Source organism: Copadichromis virginalis, linkage group LG22 (assembly GCF_057382275.1).
Source record: "Copadichromis virginalis isolate Kocher_CV1m ecotype Utaka linkage group LG22, C_Virginalis_male_GT1.1, whole genome shotgun sequence".
Lineage (NCBI taxonomy): Eukaryota > Metazoa > Chordata > Actinopteri > Cichliformes > Cichlidae > Copadichromis > Copadichromis virginalis.
In genome coordinates, this window is record NC_140638.1 from 33,380,555 (window position 1) to 33,402,830 (window position 22,276).

Consider the following 22,276-nt stretch of genomic DNA (forward strand, 5'->3'; position numbering starts at 1 on the left):
AATTTATATCGTTTCTATCGTATATCGTTTATATCGCCCACCCCTAATCAGAAGGCAGACAGAGTAACAGTAAGTTTGTCAATGGGAAACTGAAGCAGAAGTAGCTAGGAGAGACACAACTATGACGGCTAAGACAATATGGTGGTGCCCTCCTGTACCATCCAGGGCTTGATGAGGTTATTCAGAGCAGGTGGGAGGACAACTCAAGCAGAAGGATTCGGCCAATAGGTTGACCCTAGGAACCCAGAACTCCACCTAAAAAGTGAAAGATTCTCATAAGAAGTGAGAGAGGAACAGAAAAAAAATAGCATACCCAGATCATGACACCAGTTAGACTTGGAAGTAGAGCAGGGCGATATGACCAAAAATATTTATCACGATATACATTTGAAAATTTGCGATAATGATATAACTGACGATATAATTGGCACTAGAAAAATTACTTTACAACTCCACAACTTTATTAGTGCAAAAAAACCCATCAATGTATTTTCACTTAAACAAGCAGCTGTTTTTTATGTGCATTAAAGTTATATAAAATGTAACAGTGCAAATGCAAATTCCTTGCTGACAGTTTAACCAAAAGGCATTTCCAGTGGAAACTGGCCGACATATCCTCAGCATAACCATGTAAAATATCCACAAAACTTAAAAAGAGGTTATACACACACAATACGGTAACATTATGTTGAAGCACAGTACGTATCACTCCGCGAGGCTCCGCCTACGATAGCCGTGATGCTCCGACAATCCATCAAGCGGTGTGGCTTCGTAGCTCAGCAAAGTCGTACTAAAACATTTGACAGATTTTCAAGCGCCGTGTACATAAAATAGTTTCCAGGTCAGTAAACACAACCAGAATTCATACATAAGGCACATGGGATTATAAGGGGCACTGTCGAGTTTCAGAAAAATCAAAGGATCGATTTTAAGTATGCCGTATTTTCCAAACAACACAGTAATAACGACGGCCCGCTAGCATGCTCTACCAAAAATAGTGCTTTGTTGTGTATCTGACGGACAAAGGCTAAACCAGTTCCACACCACTGAAGTTGCAGCATTTTTACAAACCAGTTCTGCTTCATCCGTTTCATTTAACGATCCACTTTCGCTCTCCTGATTCTGCGTCGCCGCCATGTGCGTATGTAAACAAAGGCACTGCTCTTGTGTGTTTTACCCATATTCTATCGCGATATTTCATTTTCCTATCGTTGCCCAAAATTACACCGGTATTACCGTGAACGGTATGATATAGCCCAGCCCTACTTGGCTGGTTGTTGTATAAATGAATTGGCGTTGACAAATTCTGTATCAACGGGACAAAAAGATAAAGCAACTAATTGTTCTGTATTTTGAAGTCTTCAAACTATTTCAGATTTCTTTAAGTGGAATGAAAAACAGATATTATCCTATAGTAAAACATTGTTACTCCTTCCTCCCTGATGAGACTTTGACTTAAACTTTTACTCTTCCTTGTGATGTCAGTTGTCTGACTTATTCTGCCCATAGCAGGCAGGTCACCACTGCTCTATCACAGAGGGTTGTGTACAGGATTGACAGCCTCACAGAGGGTTTTTGTCATTTCAAACTCAAACAGGGCTTAATGATGAAGAATGACTGAAGAGCTTATTTGATTCATCTACTTGATATATTAATCAATGTAATCTTAAAACCTTTCATGTCTCTTCTTCTCCACTAGTTTCGCCTGTGGCTGCTTGGCCTGGGTTTCAGTCTTGCATATGGCAGCATGTTCACCAAGATCTGGTGGGTTCACACTGTCTTCACAAAGAAGGATGAAAAGAAGGATAAGAAGAAGGTAAATGAGACAGGGAGTTGAAACTTTACATTTGACAGCTCTTTGAATTTGAATTATGGGACTTTATGCAGTTTGTTGAAAAACTAAATACACTTGTACAATACTAAGAGCATTCCAGTGTTCTACTGTAAAGTCAAATGGGAAGCTGCCTGTTGACCACAAATCTTGGCTGTAACCGCACAATTTGCACAAGATTTACTCATTTGCGCATGGAAACATTCAGGGTAAAACTGTCAGACTCATAACACCACCTAAATTTGTTCTTAACCACCATATGTCTTTTTAGTTAATCAGATTCATTGCAAGTCCACAAGCACATGTTCCCTTCCTGCAATCGTTATATTGTCTGCATACCGTCACACCACTTCTCTAAATCTCTATATCTCTGGAAACATATTTGTCTCCAGTTTAAGCTGAGAAAGTGGAAAAGTCTGCATTGCCAAGGCAAAGAAAGCAAAGCGATTCTGACTGCAGGAATTGAAATAATAGTGTGGAAGAAGTAAGCTAGCAATGTTTCCATGGGACTAATTACCATTAACATTACCATTACCCCCCCCCCCCAAATAAAGGCTGAAATAACAAGTGTGTTTAATATTATATTGCTGCTCAGTTATTAAAGAGAAAATATTGTGTGTTATTTAAAAGTGTGACTTTTAAATAACACACATACTGTGACTATAGTAGAAACAGAGATTAGGGAAAGGATTCTGGGCTTGTTTTTTTTCCCATTAATAGTGTACAGACCCCTGAAATCCCAGTATGGATGTAGTTGCAGACAAAGTAAAGTTTAACTAGTTAATCTTAGAAATAGGAAGAAGAAACCCTAAACATAACTTACACATAGTAGACATAAAGAACAAGATTTATTCTTCAGTTAATTTAAAATATATATATTAATACCATCCTTTTCTTGACCTTTTCATAAAATGAAACTTTATTTTCTAATGAAAATGTCACAATGGACCGAACAGACTCAGGCGCAGACACAGCTCTGAAAACAAGAGTTCACGAGTTTATTTACAATTTTCACCAAGGTTCAGAATATATACAAGGTGTGGGATGGGATGGAGGGTCCAAGGCTCCGAGGGATGAGATTAGATTAAGATGGGGCTGCACAAACTCAGGTTGTTCAACAGCTCTGCTATGAGACGCTCACGGCCTCAAATAGTGGCCAAGGAGACAGGACTAATAAGCAGCAGGAAGTGGCAATCAGAGCAGGTGTGTGGGCCAAAGGCGGGAGCCCAATAATGAGCTCCGCCCAGGCAGGCAGGAGACAGCGAGGAGAAGAGAAACCAATAAGCATGACCTGCCAAATGCATCCATGATTCTGTTTGTTTGTTTTTGTTTTGTTTTTTGTTGTTTTTAAAATGGTCTGTCTCATAGCATCACGTTTATATGAGAGAAAATCGCATCCAAGACTAAGGTTAGGTTGAGCAATCTTGGTTTATTCAAAAAACAGTTAATTTGGTTATAGGACACGAATTCTGGGACAGACACTTACTACCACAATCCGTTTCCATTGAACGGATTTAGGGATGGTTTAATGGAGTGGTGCATTCAATTTCCTGGAGAGTTAATCTGAGAAGTTAGCTGCACTATGCTCTACACTGGAAGGCCACTGGCAATTGCCGTCTAATAAACAAACATGCTTGTATTAGATTCTGTAGAAATACATGGAAATGTGAGAGTCTATTTTAAGTTAATAGAAAGTGTAAATAATATTTCAAGTAGTGGCAGCTCAACAGCTCTAAATGTAAAACAAAGAAAAAGAGTATCATCAGTATGGTCCCTTTGTCTCTTCCCCTGCCATGACTAAGTGCTTAGAGGGTAGATTGAATTGGCCTCAGTTAATGATGGATTATTGTTTTCACATCCAGTTTGGTCTAGTCTACTTATGGCTTCATAAATCCCTCTCTCACAAAATCAAAAAGAGAGGATTTATGTGTTTTTCTGATCCCTCATCATCCTGCTTTAGTGATCACCACTACTCTCTTTCCCAGCAGCACCTGGAACCATGGAAACTCTATGCGACTGTTGGCGTTCTGCTTGGCATCGACATCCTGTCCCTCATGATCTGGCAGATTGTTGATCCTTTGCACATCACAGTGGAGGTATGAGCATTTTCATTTTTGGTTTAGTTGTAACAGTTTTTTGTGAGTACCCATGTAGATAACTTTGCTTTAGTTGTAAACATTTGTTTTCTTTGTTTTCATAAGACTCGTACGTCTTTTCTTTCCTTGCAAATTTGTTTTATACAACATAGTGCTACCTTGATTGAGACCAATGGTAATGTTTCAAATTGTCATGCACTAAAAAGGGAGCACTTTAATGAGTAAATCTTCATGAGCCATGTAAATCTTGCGAGACAAACATTCATTAACTAAAACAAACATTCATTTCCAGTCAAACATTTAGGCTTTTAGAACATTACACAATCCTAGGCTGTTGAATTTGTAGCTGGTGAGGTTCTTGACCTGTGTGTTTATTGTGTTTACCTGTTTTTCTTTTTCTTGTGTTTTTATTGGAGCAGAAATTTACCAGAGAAGCTCCCAAGGGGGATCTTGATGTTTTGATCCAGCCCTTACTGGAGCACTGCAACTCAGAAAAGATGAACACCTGGCTTGGTGAGCAGAACACTAGCTCAACGTGCCTTCACTATTTCTCTCAAATTTTCTTTTTATCAAAATTGTTGCTTGCACTTGCAGTGCATTTCAACCAAGTTAAAAGACAGTCAGAACTGCAGTCCTTATAGTAAAACTGACCCATATACTGGATCTGTTTCATATATTACCTATTCCAAAACAGCAAATACAAGCTGAATTGCTCCTCACTGCTATTATCGAATTAATCTGCAGGTGTGGTATATGGTTATAAAGGCTTACTACTGCTGCTTGGCATCTTCCTCGCCTATGAGACCAAGTCCATCTCTACAGAGAAAATCAATGATCATCGTGCTGTGGGCATGGCCATCTATAATGTTGCCGTAAGTTTAAAGTGGTGTGTGTGTGTGTGTGTGTGTGTGTGTGTGTGTGTGTGTGTGTGTGTGTGTGTGTGTGTGTGTGTGTGTGGCAACTCCCTGGAGGTGGTTTTTGCTGGCAATATCTTTTCAGAGGGCAAAAATAGTTACTACACAGCAGCTACACTAACTGCTTGCTAGCATTCAAAACCCCTCACGGTGTGGTTTATTTTTTATTTTACAGGCCCCATGTCCTATGGCTCATTAATCTGATTAGTTGAAGTTAGCCTACAATCAAAGACAGATGTTTAAGCAATCACCTGCAATCACCTGCAAGCACAAAATAAAACTAATCTTCCCAAAGTCCCACGCAGCTTAGCTAAAGTTGGCCTTTAGTGAAGAAAGGCCAAAGTAAGAGCTATCTAAAGAAATATGAGGAAGACAACCTGATAAAAGGAAAAGGTCAAAATATAGCAAGTTACCTCCCTATCAATCTTCTCTTGTAGTCATATTGTTTTGTCACTACGACTTAATTGACAATACAAATCACTAATTTCTGGAGCCATCTTTAGAACTTCATATAGACTGAAAAATAGGGATGGGTAGGTGCTGGAAGGTGCCCCACCTGGAGACTCTGTTGTCCTGCTGGGAGACTTCAATGGTCACGTGGGTAACAACCGCGAGACCTGGAGGGGCGTGATTGGGAGGAACGGCCTCCCTGATCTGAACTCGAGCGGTGCTTTGTTATTGGACTTCTGTGCTAATCACAGTTTGGCCATAACGAACACCTTGTTCAAACATAAGAGTGTCCATAAGTGCACGTGGCACCAGGACGCTCTAGGCCGTAGGTCGATGATCGATTTTTTAATCGTATCAGACCTGATACGATTGCAGACCTGCGATCATATGTTCTGGACACTCGGGTAAAGAGAGGGGCTGAGCTGTCAACTGATCACCACCTGGTGGTGAGTTGGATCAGGTGGCGGGGGAGGACGCTGGACAGACCTGGTGCACCTAAACGCGTAGTGAGGGTGTGCTGGGAACGTCTAGCAGAGGCCCCAGTCCGCGAGATCTTCAACGCATACCTCCGGCAGAGCTTCAGCAGCATTCCGAGGGAGACTGGGGACATTGAGTCCGAATGGACCATGTTCAGCGTCTCCATTGCCGAAGCTGCTGCATTGAGCTGCGGCCGCAAGGTGGTTGGTGCCTGCCGTGGTGGTAATCCCCGAACCAAATGGTGGACACCAGAGGTGAAGGGAGCCACCAGGCTGAAGAAGGAGTCCTATCGGGCTTGGTTAGCCTGTGGGACTCCGGAGCCAGCCGACAGGTATCGACAGGCCAAGCGGAATGCAGCTCGGGCAGTGGCTGAAGCAAAAACTCGGGTGTGGGAGGAGTTCGGAGAGGCCATGGAAAAAGACTTTCGCACTGCCTCGAAGAGATTCTGGCAAACCGTCAGGCGTCTCAGGGAGGGGAAAGCGGTGCTCTACCTGCACTGTGTATAGTGCTGGCGGAGCGCTGCTGACGTCGACTGAGAAAATTGTCAGGCAGTGGAAGGAATACTTCGAGGACCTCCTTAATCCCACTGACACGTCTTCCGAGGAGGAAGCAGAGTCTGGGGATGAGGGGAATGACCCGCCAATTTCTGGGGGCGAGGTCACTGAGGCAGTTAAACAACTCCTTGGTGGCAGAGCCCCTGGTGTTGATGAGGTCCGCCCCGAGTTCCTGAAGGCTCTGGACGTTGTAGGGCTGTCCTGGTTGACACGCCTCTGCAATGTTGCGTGGAGATCAGGGGCAGTACCTGTGGACTGGCAGACCGGGGTGGTGGTCCCCATCTTTAAGAAGGGGGACCGGAGGGTGTGTTCCAACTACAGGGGGATCACACTCCTCAGCCTCCCTGGGAAAGTCTATGCCAGGGTGCTGGAAAGGAGAGTTCGTCCGCTAGTCGAACCTCGGATACAGGAGGAACAATGCGGTTTTCGTCCTGGTCGCGGAACACTGGACCAGCTCTTTATCCTCTCGAGGATACTTGAGGGTGCATGGGAGTTTGCCCAACCAGTCTACATGTGTTTTGTGGACTTGGAGACGGCATTCGACCGTGTCCCTCGGGGTGTCCTGTGGGAGGTGTTGCGGGAGTATGGGGTGTCTGGCCCATTGCTACGGGCCATTCGATCCCTATACAACCGTTTCAAGAGCTTGGTTCGCATTGCCGGCAATAAGTCGGACTCGTTCCCGGTGGGTGATGGGCTCCGCCAGGGCTGCCCTTTGTCATTGATTCTGTTCATAATTTTTATGGACAGGATTTCTAGGTGCAGCCAAGTGGCGGAGGGCTTTCGCTTTGGTGGCCTCAGAATCTCATCTCTGATTTTTGCGGATGATGTGGTTCTGTTGGCTTCATCGGGTGAGGGCCTCCAGCTCACACTGGAACGGTTCGCAGCCGAGTGTGAAGCAGCGGGAATGAGGATCAGCACCTCCAAATCTGAGGCCATGGTTCTCATCCGGAAAAGGGTGGAGTGCCCACTCCGGGTCGGGGATGAGTTCCTGCCCCAAGTGGAGGGGTTCAAGTATCTCGGGGTCTTGTTCGCGAGTGATGGGAGAAGGGAGCCGGAGATCGACAGACGGATTAGGGCTGCAGATGCAGTAATGGAGACGCTGCACCGGTCCGTCGTGGTGAAGAGGGAGCTGAGTGTAAAAGCGAAGCTCTCAATTTACCGGTCGATCTACGTCCCTACCCTCACCTATGGCCACGAGCTGTGGGTAGTGACCGAAAGAACGAGATCGCGGATACAAGCGGCAGAAATGAGCTTCCTCCGAAGGGTGGCTGGCCTCTCCCTTAGAGATAGGGTGAGAAGTTCGGCCATCCGGGAGGGGCTCAGAGTAGAGCAGCTGCTGCTCCACATCGAAAGGAGCCAGCTGAGGTGGTTCGGGCATCTGACAAGGATGCCCCCTGGGCGCCTCCTGGGTGAGGTGTTCCAGGCATGTCCCACCAGGAGGAGGCCCCGGGGCAGACCCAGGACACGCTGGAGAGATTATATCTCTCGGCTGGCCTGGGAACGCCTTGGTGTTCCCCCGGATAAGCTGGAGGAGGTGGCTGGGGAGAGGGAGGTCTGGGCCTCTTTGCTTAGGCTGCTGCCCCCGCGACCCGGCCTCGGATAAAGCGGATGAAGATGGATGGATGGATGGATGGATGGGTATCGAAAACCAGTTCTTGTTGAAAACCGGTTCCCACTGTTTCAATTCCTTGGAATTGTTTGCCATTTTTGCAAACGATTCCCTTATCGATTCCAGTCGCCCCGAATGACGTCACCACGTTGCGGAGCGTCATTTACCTGGCAGGAAACACGGCGGCTCAAACGCTCAAAAGTTTGATTATACTTTACGAGAACGGATGACAACGGGGAAACTTGCAATACTTGCAAAGTAGATATTTCATTTAAGGGAGGAAACACTACGAATATGCAAAAGCATTTGGTCACAAAACACGCGATAACCTCAAATGAATGTTGTGTTTTTAATTCCGCTCCGGACTCGTGGATCTCAACCCAGCAGCAGCGGTAACGTTTGCACGTCCTCTCCCGTTAATGCAGCAGGTAAATAATCAACTAACAGTGCATATTATGTTAGCGTGATCTGCCTTATTACAAACCTGCCATTACTGTGCATTTAGGCGACCATGATGAGAGAGACAGAGTCTGGCTCAGATGCTGGCAGTTCTCGCTGCAGTCTACCGGTAGCGTCTCCTTTCAGGCCAGGATAGACGAATGTCACCAAGCAGTGACTCAGTTTGTGGTAAAAGGCTTGAACCCATTTGCCACAGCAGATGCCCCTGAGTTTAGATAAGTGAATGTGTTTAATTGTAGGCAGGGACATTACTGGATATTCTTGTGTAATTGCTACTGAATAATTTATGTTATACTTTGTTGTTGCTACAGAAGAATATTTATTTTATTATTTTACATCTACAATTTTTTTTCCTGGGGACCCTCATTGAAGAGCCATAGGCTGGATCTCACTGTTAGGTTTGTAAGGCCATGTTACTCTTAAATTTCTATCTTGTTCAAAGAGAAGATATAAAACAGAGTTCTAAGCTAATCGACCTTAGTGATCTCCTTTTTTAAAAAGAATCGATAAAGAATCGAATTGTTAAACAGAATAGAAAATGGAATCGGAATCGTGGAAATCTTATCAATACCCATCCCTACTGAAAAAGGCTGCTGATCCTTAATTATGTCAATAATCTGAACATTTATGAACCAAAAAAAAAGAAAAGTTTCACATTTATTTGTATTTTCTGCTCTTGGCAGTAGAATCGCAGATCCTGTGTACTTTGTACTTTGTATGCTGAATCAGCATTCCAGCTCACATATGCTGTACAATATTCATTCATTACTACTGAGTCATTTTTTTAATTTTAATGTTACAGCTGGAAGTATTTTTAATGAGTTTATATATACACCACTGAGTTAATCAATAACATTGTAGCATAACTTTGCATATCTACTGTTAATTGAAATCCTCAAAGACCGCTAAGGCTGGAAGTGCGAGGCTTGTGAAATGGGACGGTCTAGCCTCCGTCGCGTTGCCCAGGTTGCCTAGCAACCATGACACCAACCGCTGGAAATGTTTCATACAGCATTGTTTGACAGAAATGAAAGAGAAAATCTTTTGTTTGTTTTCACATGAGCTTTGTGTGATTTGATAAGTATCGGAGGCTGAGACCACGGGACTGTAAAACATGATTGTTGGGCTTCATTTCCTTACTGAACAGTCATTTTAAGATTAGTTAGTAAATAAAAATTAGCTAATGTTGTTCATGACACGTCGTGGTGAAGAGGGAGCTGAGTGTAAAAGCGAAGCTCTCAATTTACCGGTCGATCTACGTCCCTACCCTCACCTATGGCCACGAGCTGTGGGTAGTGACCGAAAGAACGAGATCGCGGATACAAGCGGCAGAAATGAGCTTCCTCCGAAGGGTGGCTGGCCTCTCCCTTAGAGATAGGGTGAGAAGTTCGGCCATCCGGGAGGGGCTCAGAGTAGAGCAGCTGCTGCTCCACATCGAAAGGAGCCAGCTGAGGTGGTTCGGGCATCTGACAAGGATGCCCCCTGGGCGCCTCCTGGGTGAGGTGTTCCAGGCATGTCCCACCGGGAGGAGGCCCCGGGGCAGACCCAGGACACGCTGGAGAGATTATATCTCTCGGCTGGCCTGGGAACGCCTTGGTATTCCCCCGGATAAGCTGGAGGAGGTGGCTGGGGAGAGGGAGGTCTGGGCCTCTTTGCTTAGGCTGCTGCCCCCGCGACCCGGCCCCGGACAAAGCGGATGAAGATGGATGGATGGATGGATGGATGTTCATGACACTAAAGTCATGGTAAAAGGCCTGTATTTGTTTGGAGCTTTACTTAGTCCCTAAGGACCCTGAAGTGCTTTACACTACATTCAGTCATCCACCCATTCACACACACATTCACACACTGGTGATGGCAAGCTACATTGTAATGTAAATGTAAATATAAAATGGCCAATATTAAAGTTAGTATCATATTAATCATGGTCAGTTATTACAGCAGTGAACTTGAACTCTGTGTCAAATACTGAGCTTCAGTAAACATTCAAGTTGCAGTTATTTATATTTCCTATCACTTTATATCTTCACTCAAAGACAAGTATCTTTGACAGTGTACAAATAGATATATTATATATAAGAGACAAATATTGTTAATTTATTATGTTGGCATTACTAAATTTTGCTCAGTGCTTTTGTAAAAAGGAAATGTACGAGCTGTGATAACACTGAGTACACTGATATATTAAATATTCTTTTATTGGGTGAGAAAATCAGACCATGTCATAACTGCTTTAAGTCATACAGAATAGATATCAGAGCCTTAAACAGGCTGACTTCTGCTAAACAGTGTTGGTCAAGTTACTTGAAAAAAGTAATCAGTAACTAATTACTGATTACTTCCCCAAAAGAGTAATCCCGTTACTTTACTGATTACTTATTTTCAAAAGTAATTAATTACTTAGTTACTTAGTTACTTTTTAAAAACACGATTTAAAACCCGAATAGGTGATAAAGCGATAGATCTGTCAGCCCAATTCTACTTTTTCTGCATAATCCATCATACAAAATGTAATCAAATGGAAAAGTCTCTTTTTAAAACTTGTTTTATACTTTTAATATTTTCACTTTATGCATCAAGCAAAAATTAAATTATATGCAACATTCTCTGACTGGAAGAAATTTGTTTAAACCTATTTTCTGCACATTCCAGCACATAAAATAAAATATTTTTTTTTGTGTTTATACTCACTCTTTCAAATAGATGCAAGTAAAACACAGCAGAAAATAAATAAAATCAAACACTAGCGGTCCTTTTGCTCTATTTTCACCTGTAAAGCAGGAGTTGGGTAGGCGGAGGTTTACCATGGTACAGGTGTGCCGCAGCGGTCAGTTGAAGAATCCGCGAGTTTCTCTGTGAATTTCCCATTACGTCGTAGCGCACTCGGTGTTTGCTTGGAAGTTTAGGGTTTTTTTCGCTGTAAAAAGAAGTTTTCTTCCCACGAACAGCGGACGCTAATGTTTTTGTCACTTTTTATGGAATCAAACTTAAATTAAGGTCAGTGCTTCCACGCTTTAAACGCTGCATGCTCATACTCTCTCACGCACTCGATATATGATCCATTGTTGATCTGCACACAGCTGTTGTCACGAACATCGCACTTGCTTACGTCACTGTCATGAGACACTCTCGCAAAAAAATCACGGTTTTAGTCACGCAGTAATGCAGCGTTCCTATGGGAAAGTAACGGTAATCTAATTACCATTTTTGCAATAGTGATCCCTTACTTTACTCGTTACTTGAAAAAAGTAATCGGATTACAGTAACACGTTACTGCCCATCTCTGCTGCTAAATGGGTCAAACTGGGCAGAAAGTATACAAACACATAACATCCTTATAGAACATGATGTAACACTATAGATGAACTTACCTCAGAATATATAAAGCAAATAAACAATTACAGCAATATGTTGCAACAAACACAGCAGTACTACTAATCCAAAATACTCAAAGCTTCATAGAACTGAAACAAACATTTATTTTTAGGTCCATTCTGCTGCTGATACATACTTTAGGTTTCTGAATATTAAACTTGTTTCTGCCTTTCATAGTGTGTAACTTGAAGGCCCTGAGTACTTTCTTCCACACTGAAAACACTGGAATGATAAAATTATTTGAACATTGCCTAATAAGACTGATTCAGCACAGACAATTAGTTATTTTAAACTTTTCTAGCAGTCCTTCACAAACAGGGAACAGTCTGTCTATTCTCTCCATCTTTCCAGCTGCTGCTGGCTCTTCCTCCTCCTCTTCCTCACACACTGCTGAGTTTGTCCTGGTGGATCATCAGGGGTGCAAAGCCTCACAGATGATGTGCAGCAGTGGGTCCCTCATTCTGTCCTCACTCTGGACACTTGCAGTTGTCACACATGGAAATCAAATGTGTGATAAGCTGCAGGATTCAAACACAAGTGTAACTTATAAATACATGTTCATACTTTTATTACACAATCAGAGAGAAAGAAAAAGAGAGAGAGTGCAGGACAGACAGACAGGTGACAGTCTCAGGTGTACACACTGCTACAAAATAGCACAAGAGAAGGCATTTGAGGGCTGCATTTCGGCAGCCTTTGAATTGGGACAGCCTTCGTCGCATCGCTGTGACGTAATCGGCCTTAAAAGGCAGCCTTTAAGGCTGCAGACCCTGAATTGGGATACAGCCATTATCTCTCCAGCGTGTCCTGGGTCTGCCCCGGGGCCTCCTCCCGGTGGGACATGCCCGGAAAACCTCACCCAGGGGGCATCCTTGTCAGATGCCCGAACCACCTCAGCTGGCTCCTTTCGATGTGGAGGAGCAGCGGTTCTACTCTGAGCCCCTCCCGGATGGCTGAACTTCTCATCCTATCTCTAAGGGAGAGGCCAGCCACCCTTCGGAGGAAGCTCATTTCCACCACCGCGATCTCGTTCTTTCGGTCACTACCCACAGCTCGTGGCCATAGGTGAGGGTAGGGACGTAGATCGACCGGTAAATTGAGAGCTTCGCTTTTACGCACAGCTCTCTCTTGACCACGACGGACCGGTGCAGCATCCACATCACCGCAGCTGCAGCACCAATCCATCTGTCGATCTCTGGCTCCCTTCTCCCATCACTCGCAAACAAGAACCTGAGATGCTTGAACTCCTCCACTTAGGGCAGGAACTCATCCCCGACCCGGAGTGGGCACTCCACCCTTTTCCGGCTGAGAACCATGGCCTCAGATTTGGAGGTGCTGATTCCCGCTGCTTCACACTCGGCTGCGAACCTTTCCAGTGCGAGCTGGAGGCCATCACCCAATGACGCCAACAGAACAACATAATCTGCGAAAAGCAGAGATGAAATTCTGAGGCAACCTAAGTGAAAGCCCTCCACCACTTGGCTGCACCTAGAAATATTGTCCATAAAAATTATGAACAGAATCAATGACAAAGGGCAGCCCTGGCGGAGCCCATCACCCACCGGGAACGAGTTCGACTTATTGCCGGCAATGCGAACCAAGCTCTTGAAACGGTTGTATAGGGATCGAATGGCCCACAGCAATGGGCCAGACATCCCATACTCCCGTAGCACCTCCCACAGGACACCCCGAGGGACACGGTCGAATGCCTTCTCCAAGTCCACAAAACACATGTAGACTGGTTGGGCAAACTCCCATGCACCCTCAAGTATCCTCGAGAGGATAAAGAGCTGGTCCAGTGTTCCGCGACCAGGACGAAAACCGCATTGTTCCTCCTGTATCTGAGGTTCGACTAGCACCCTGGCATAGACTTTCCGAGGGAGGCTGAGGAGTGTGATCCCCCTGTAGTTGGAACACACCCTCCTTAAAAAGGAGGGTGTGTTCCCTGTGGTCCCTGGTGGTCCCCTTCTTAAAAATGGGGACCACCACCCCGGTCTGCCATTCCAGGGTTACTGCCCCTGATCTCCACGCAACATTGTAGAGGCGTGTCAGCCAGGACAGCCCTACAACGTCCAGAGCCTTCAGGAACTCGGGGCGGACCTCATCCACACCAGGGGCTCTGCCACCAAGGAGTTGTTTAACTGCCTCAGTGACTTCGCTCCTGGAAATTGGTGGGTCATTCCCCTCATCCCCAGACTCTGCTTCCTCCTCGGAAGACGTGTCAGTTGGATTAAGGAGGTCCTCGAAGTATTCCTTCCACCGCCCGACAATTTTCTCAGTTGAAGTCAGCAGCGCTCCACCAGCACTATACACAGTGCAGCAGAATACCGCTTTTCCCTCCTGCGACGCCTGACGGTTTGCCAGAATCTCTTCGAGGCAGTCCGAAAGTCTTTTTCCATGGCCTCTCCGAACTCCCCCCACACCCGAGTTTTTGCTTCAGCCACTGCCTGAAGGTGCACCAGGTCTGTCCAGCGTCCTCCCCCGCCACCTGATCCAACTCACCACCAGGTGGTGATCAGTTGACAGCTCATCCCCTCTCTTTACCCGAGTGTCCAGAACATATGGTCGCAGGTCTGGTGATACGATTACAAAATCGATCATCAAAGTGTGGCCTAGAGCATCCTCGTGCCACGTGCACTTATGGACACTCTTATGTTCGAACAAGGTGTTTGTTATGGCCAAACTGTGATTTGCACAGAAGTCCAATAACAAAACACTGCTCGGGTTTCAGATCAGGGAGTCCGTTCCTCCCAATCACGCCCCTCCAGGTCTCGCAGTGTAGTTTTTCACTGTCGTCAATCGTCGTTTGCAATATAGTTTTTTCTCTTTTGTGTTCTGACTTTGCTTCTGCTGCTTCAATTTATGATCGGGTTACACTGTTAAACATCAAAGATTCAATGGAGAGCTACTGTGGCAGCTGGAAGAGCTACAGGAAAACTTTTTTCTCCTCCTTTGGTGTGTTCCCCACCTGAGTGCATGCTACTCTCCGTTTTGCTCATGACAGAGTCGCAACCCTGCCCAGAAGGTCCACAGGTGTGCACAGGTGTTTAATTCAAGTGCCGCTGCATTCAGCTGCTGATTTCGCAGATAAACCATCATCTGTTCGGTTCGCCCTGCTTAATGTTCGCTCCACAATGAACAAAATATTTATTCTAAATGATCTCTTTATAAAATTTTATTAGATTTTATGTGTCTGAGTGAGATGTGGCAGAACCGTAAGGATTATGTTTACTTGAATGAAATCTGCCCGGCTGGCTGCTCTGTCATTGGAACTCCGCGTCTTTTGGGACATGGTGGAGGACTTGCTGCTGTTTACCAGGACAGACTCACATACAGACTGATGACCTCGGACTCTTTTTCTTCATTTGAATCACAGATGATGAAGGTCGGTTCTCTGAAAACCTTTCATTGTATTTTAATCTATCAACCTCCTGGACCTGCCAGGGTCTTTCTAACTGAATTTAACGACCTTCCATCATTAAATTGGAGAAAGTTATAATACTGGGAGATTTAAACTTTCATATTGATGATGCATCCTGTAACACTGCTGCAGAGCTCATCGCTATCACTGAGTCTTTTAACTTTAAGCAGCAGTGTGAGTGTTTCTGCCCCCACTCAAACAAAGGGCCACAGAGTGGATCTTGTTTTCTCCCTGGGTTTAACTATACATGACGTATGTGTGGAGGATGTCCATGTGAGTGACCATAGCTGCATATTTTTTTAATTTGTCATTTTACTTTGATCCTTAACCTCCTAAGATGATGATCCAAAGGCAGATTATAAACCAGGATGCTGCTAGGTTCTCTGTCATGTTTGACCCTCGCATGGCTCATAATGATGTTGATTCACTTATTTTCTCATTTGTTAAAAGAGAAAACAAAGTATTGTCCATTCTTCAAATTTCTGTCCCTGGATAAATGAAAATATTCACAATTTTAGAAAATATTGTCGCAAATTAGAATGTTTATAGAAGGCTCGAGGTTCTTAGGGTACATCTCAAGGAATCAATTTTCTCACTTAAAGAAATGATAAAAATGCCAGAACTGAATATTTTGCTAATCTAATAGCTTCAAAAAAGAAAAATCCCAAAGTGTTGTTTAATACTAGGGATGGGTACCGGTATCCGGTGCGGTTCTGACATAAACGGTAGTAAGCAGACCGAAAAGCAGCGCACATTTCGGTGCTTTATTTCGGTGCTTTTTTTTCTTGAGATGTCATACACTTTGGATTCTAGCCAATCATTTTACCTTTCCAAGGATAGTAGGCAGGCCCAGGTACGTACGTTCTTTTAGAGCAGAGCTACAGATTAAAAACGCCCAAGGCGAAGTGGTCAAAAGTCTGGCTGTACTTCACAGCAAAAGATGCAAACTCAGCAGCCTGCAACAAGTGTTTTAAGGTGATACTGTGCAAAGGAGGTAACACCTCGAATCTGATGAAACACCTGGCGACGCATAGCGTTTTTTTAAAAGCCGAGAAATGCACCGTATTTGATAGCTTGCTGCAAGACCTCACACCGAGCGCATCTACTGCGGGTGGGTTGCCTGTTATCGGAACCGGAGTTAGCAACATCCCACCAAGAACCTGAAGAGGAGAGTCCTGGCCCCTAGCCCTGCCAGTGTAGCAGAAATGGTGATGGATGATGATGGCAGCAGCAGCCGTTCTTCTCTGCGTGAGCAGCTTAATGTTGTTCGTGTGTAATTTACGTTGAGTAGGCTAACCACGTTATTACATTAATGCATGTAAGGTGAACTAGCAAACATCATCATAGCTACATGCGGCTGTCTTCTTGTTTGATGGCAGATACTCCCTTCACCCTGGCCAAAAAGGCTAAAATGACCAAAGAAAAAAGAGGGAAACAGCTAAACATGAGGTTTTTGGATAAAGTTTGTTTTTTCCATTGTTTAAGCACTGCTTCCAGCCAAGAGTGATACCATATATGCCCCATAGCTGCAGAAAAGGCTAACATTGTTATCTTTTTACAAAAAAACAGCTGAACATGAGAGGTTTTTGGACCAATTTTGTGTTCTCCATTCTTTAAGCACCGGCACCGTTTCAAAAGTACCGATTTGGCACCGGTATCGGATAAAACCTAAACAATACCCATCCCTACTAACCACGTTATTACATTAATGCATGTAAGGTGAACTTGCAAACACCGTCGTAGTTACATGCAGGTGTCTTCTTGCTTGATAGACTGATACCTTATATGCCCTATAGCTGCAGAAAAGGCTAACATTGTTATCTTTTTACAAAAAAAAAACAGCTAAATATAAGAGGTTTTTGGATAAAGTTTGTGTTCTCCATTCTTTAAGCACCAGTTTGAGCACTGTTTAAGGACCGGCACCATTTCAAAAGTACCGGTTTGGCACCGGTATCAGATAAAACCTAAACGATACCCATCCCTATTTAATACAATTAACCACTTAAGCCCCAACGCACCCTGATACGGGGGCAAAAGGCAGGAGATCAGTTAGGGTCTGAGGTTAAGAATATGGTCTCTCCTGAAATTCCTCCTGTACCAATCTATAATAAATCTGATTGTAATGAATTTTTCGAACTATTTGTTAATAAGGTCGCTGCCATCAGGTCTAATATTTCTCCATCATCCTCTCAGCATCACACTGACACTTTGCTTGCTTCTGATACCTGCTCCTCTTTTACTCCTGTTACCTTACAGGACATCAGTGCTCTGCTTGGTTATATGAAACTGACTTCAAGTCACCTTGATGTACTTCCTCCATCCTTTTTCATTAGTGTGTTTGACTCTATTGGCCCCTGTATTCTGGAAATAATTAATACTACTCTTTATACTTGCTCAGTTCCAAGCTATTGTTGAACCTATATTAAAGAAACCTAATTTGGACCATCTCTTCCAAGCAGTTACAGGCCAATATCAAAATTACCATTGGTGTCAAAGATCTTGGAAAAAACGGTCGCAGAGCAGCTTAACAATTTTTTGGAGAAAAACAATGTTCTGGACATTTTCCAGTCTGTTTTCCGCAAATTGCACTCCACTGAAACCGCATCATTTAAAGTGTCTAGTGACATTCTGATGGCAGCAGACTCTGGAGAGTACACCGTTCTGGTTATATTGGATCTCACCTCTGCTTTTGATTAGAGATGGACCGATCCGATATTACGTATCGGTATCGGTCCGATACTGACCTAAATTACTGGATCGGATATCGGAGAAAAATAAAAAATGTAATCCGATCCATTAAATATCACGAAAGCACCTCACAAAACTTGCAACACGCCGTAACTCACCTCAGAACGTTAGCACGTCGGAGCAGTATGCATCACGTGATAGAGCGGCTGTGGCATGCGGGACCTGTCGGTGGTCTGGATAGCATGTGGAGCTTCGCTTAGCAACCCCGCATTTCATCTCCGACAAAGTTATCCCCGAGAGAAGTAAAGCAAGTGTGTAAGTCCATCTCTGAATGTTTGTAAAGCATTCCTGCGTTAAGCTTAACGAGCGACTGCCTCTCGCTCTCCGGCTGCTACTTCAATCATGAAACTGCTTAACGATCAGCTGATCGGCTTTTCTGTCGCGAGTCCGTGTCTCTTGTTTGCTTTTGGCCCACTTTGCACCAGAAAGAGGAAACCAGCGGCTGAACAACAGCAGCACATTTAAGCTTGATCAGCTGTTGTTAGAATTTATTTATTATTACTTTCTACTCGAGGATCTTTTTCTACGTAGCTGACGGCTGGTAACTGTGCAGGGGCGGATCTAGCAAAGTTTAGCCAGGGGGGCCGATAGGGCATTAACAGGGAAAAGAGGGCACAAAGACATACTTTTCTTTCTTATTCTCATTTAAAATGTCTAGCTTTTAATTATTTAATATTTATCTGAATCTTACACCCAAAGTTTTAATCTGATGTAAAATGTATAGAAGTCCATTATTGTATATAGTAACTGTTAAGTCTAATATACCCTAGTAAGCTATAGTACTTTTTCCTTTGGGAAGGTACCATCTGTGCAGTCTGCAATTTTGTTGAAGAAAGATGTTGAATCTATTTAATATTTCTTGAAAAATAATTGATTTCTGTGTATTTTTTTTCACACTGCATCAAATTAAGGTTGATTACGTCGATTAAGCATCATGAGGTGGAGCATGAGGGGTGGTTCCCTATTTTTTATTTATTTATTTTTGTTGTTGCTGGGAGTTGGAACCCTATTAGTTAGGTTGCTTAATATTTACGCTAGGTACTCTTTAAAATACCAGAATAGGGAGGATGGAGCAGGTTTAAGTTTATTAGATTGATCAGTATTGCTGAACTATGAAATATTTTTTTTTGCATACAGGTATAACAGAATAGCTTTAGTGTAGTTGTTGTTTTAAACTTGAGTATGAACTTATACAAAATGCAGCAAGATATTTAAAAAACAGTTTTGTTGATTAAAAAACACTATATCGGATTCATATCGGTATCGGCAGATATCCAAATTTATGATATCGGTATCGGTATCGGACATAAAAAAGTGGTATCGTGCCATCTCTACTTTTGATACTGTTAATCACAGCATCATGATAAGTAGGCTGAAGGACTTGTTCAGGATTACTGGTGTTGTTTTAAAATGGTTCATGCCGTATCTATCTAGGAGAGATCTTTTACTGTCTGTATGAATCAAGTGTTTTCTGAAACATCAGTTCTCCACTGACTCCTTTAAAAAGCAGCTGAAGACATTTTTATACAAACAAGCTTTTAATTAGGCTACGTCCACACGTACACGGGTATTTTTGAAAACGCAGATTTTTCTATGCGTTTGCACCTTTCGTCCACACGTAAACGGCGTTTTTGGTCACTGAAAACGGAGATTTTTAAAAACTCCGGCCAGGGTGGATATTTTTGAAAACTCAGTTTTTGCCCATATGGAAAAGAAATAGTAAAAACTTATATGTGATTACTCATGAAAGTGGCCACTTTCATGAGTAAATCATATAAGGATTACATGATTTACTCATGAAAGTGGCCACTTTCATGAGTAAATCATATAAGGATTACATGATTTACTCATGAAAGTGGCCACTTTCTCATTACTTTCATATATTGTAAGTATCCAAAACATACAAGTTTCATTATATAATTTTTCAAGGGATCTTATCTGTTTTCACTCTTATATGCTTTTCATACAAGTTTCACACAAGACAGATACAAACTTTATAAGATTTATATATCTTTTCCATATGGGTGCATTTACGTGTGGATGAGAAAAACGCAGAAAACGCAGAAAACACAGCGTCAAAGGTGTGCACATTAACAATACTGTTAATTCTACTCTCTGCAGTGTTTAAATGCTTACATATACACACAGTTACTGTCCCTCCACACATACGACTCGGTTCTGCTTCTATGCCCCAGCTTTGTTTACTTTTTCCCACCGAGGCTTCTAGACTTCTGATTGGCCAACATTTCTGCACGGTTAGGAATCTAGCGCCACCTGCTGCTTTGGCATGTTCATAGCAGCGTTTTCCTTCATTTCTGCCTTTATGTGTGGACGGGATTATTTTTTTTAAACGAAAACGGAAAATCTCAGTTTTCAAAAATACCCGTGTACGTGTGGACGTAGCCTTAATCTTTCACTGTTTTATATTATTTTATTTATATTTCTGGTTTTATCGTAAAGCACTTCGTGATTTTTATGTGTGAAATGTGCTATATAAATAAATGTTACTTACTTACTATGTATAGCACACAGTAAAAATTGCCAAATTTTACCTGACAGATTATGAAGTATTCCTCTCTGCATAAAAGTTTAAAAGACAAGTAAGGTTTCCGCTTTTGGTTTGAAACTACTCATGCACCTATGCGGGTGGGGCGATGGGGGATTCTCCGGCTGGCTGAAGCGGCATCTAATAACCAACTCGCAAAATAAAACAAAATAAAAACAAACCAACAAACATGAAAACACCAGACATTATGATACAGACTTATAATTTGCACCGATGTTTTTCGAAATTCTATACGCGAAAAGTGAGCGCAAGAGCCCTCGGTGCACCCGCTTGCTGCTGTGCTGAAGTCAAAGTAAACTTTATTGTCATCTCCACTATTTACAGTACAGTACTCAAAATAAATATGTTGCCCTATCTTACCGTAATCATCTTAACTAAACTTTACTTAATTTTTTTTGAGGCAACGAGTTTGCGTACTTACACATGACTGACTAAGTATTTTAGGCTTTAGTTTACTTCAGCCATATTCCATAGATATAAGGTATCATACAAAAGTAAAAATAGCTTCAAATACAGTCATGTCAATAAAAGAACATGACTTTAAGGACTTAACAACATTAGTTCAGTTATAGTACACCAACATCTCTTATACATTAGCACTAAGGCAACACTGAATGGTTTTTGTCCATAAAACTACTCATCTAAGATTACCACAAAGTAAAAGATCTCTCAGTAAAATTATGCAACATTTTAGGCACTATTGCCCCGATCAGATCAGTGAGCTGAGATTTTCTATTCTAAACATGAACTACTGTTACAGCAACAGATATGGACTACTGGTGCCCCACACAACAACTCAGTGTCCACTATGTGAAGGAGCCAAACACATGCCTGCTCCTCTCGTTAATCTAGAGCACCAAAACATCAGTCAGTCACCTGTGACCTCGCCGCTTCACCTCTGTCTGAGCTACAACATGGCAGAGCTGCCTCTGTCACCTGATAAATAACAGTGAGACATTCCACATACATGCAGTCACACATGCTTCAAATACAGTCATGAACCAACAAGTCATCATCCAATTCCACCTGTGATCTTGTATCACCATTACTCTCTGAGCTTTGTGTTGGTTCTTCTGTCACCTGACAAATAGGACATACATGACAATAAGAATAAAATGTGCAGCTGCTTCAGTGTTTCTGTCAATTTGTGCAGATCTTGACTCATCAGTAATGTTTGTAGGGTGAGTGCATTTTTAAAACAATTTGTGCAAACTGCACTACAAGGTGGAATATTTGCAAAATCATGACTACCTCATGATATTTTGTCTCAAAAATTAACCCTATGAATATGTCAGTGCCATTAGGATGAAATTATTGTGTCACCAACATTATAATGTTAGTCATATAATTTTAACAGCCTCTGTAAACTAATATCCTGGAGAGACTGCCGTTTTCTCTGACAGTTTCAATCAAAATTAGAAATGCTGCTCTGAGACTGAGATAACTAATAGTGCTGCCTGTTGTGCAGTTAGTTTCCAAAACACGTTATTCATTTCATCGGGTTTGTTTTTCATTACTCGAAGAGATCAAATTATTGGTGGGGACCTTCCGTCCATGCCAAATCTACGCCCTTGGCTCCACCCCCACAACATTACTGGCCTTGTGGATCAGTTTATTTAGTCTGTTGGCATCTGTGGCCCTCAATCTGCTGCCCCAGCATGCAACAGCATACAGGATAACACTGACCACAACAGAGATACTACAAGAAAACATTAATTAGTAGGGATAGTGTAAACGTCTGTTTACGTTTGTTAGCCACTTGGCTATGATAGTAAA

At 42.9% G+C, this 22,276-nt stretch overlaps 1 protein-coding gene across 2 annotated transcripts in view; it reads left to right on the forward strand.

Moving 5' to 3' along the window:
• Nucleotides 1-22,276, forward strand: part of gabbr1b (gamma-aminobutyric acid (GABA) B receptor, 1b) — a 121,873-nt gene that overhangs the window by 79,144 nt on the left and 20,453 nt on the right. Inside the window, exons 12-15 of one of the 2 annotated variants that reach the window (XM_085445651.1) lie at nucleotides 1,700-1,816; nucleotides 3,817-3,927; nucleotides 4,347-4,440; nucleotides 4,672-4,799. In XM_085445651.1, the coding sequence (XP_085301777.1) occupies nucleotides 1,700-1,816; nucleotides 3,817-3,927; nucleotides 4,347-4,440; nucleotides 4,672-4,799 (450 nt within the window). The remainder of the gene's footprint in view (nucleotides 1-1,699; nucleotides 1,817-3,816; nucleotides 3,928-4,346; nucleotides 4,441-4,671; nucleotides 4,800-22,276) is intronic. The other variant, XM_085445652.1, reaches the window with a different exon arrangement.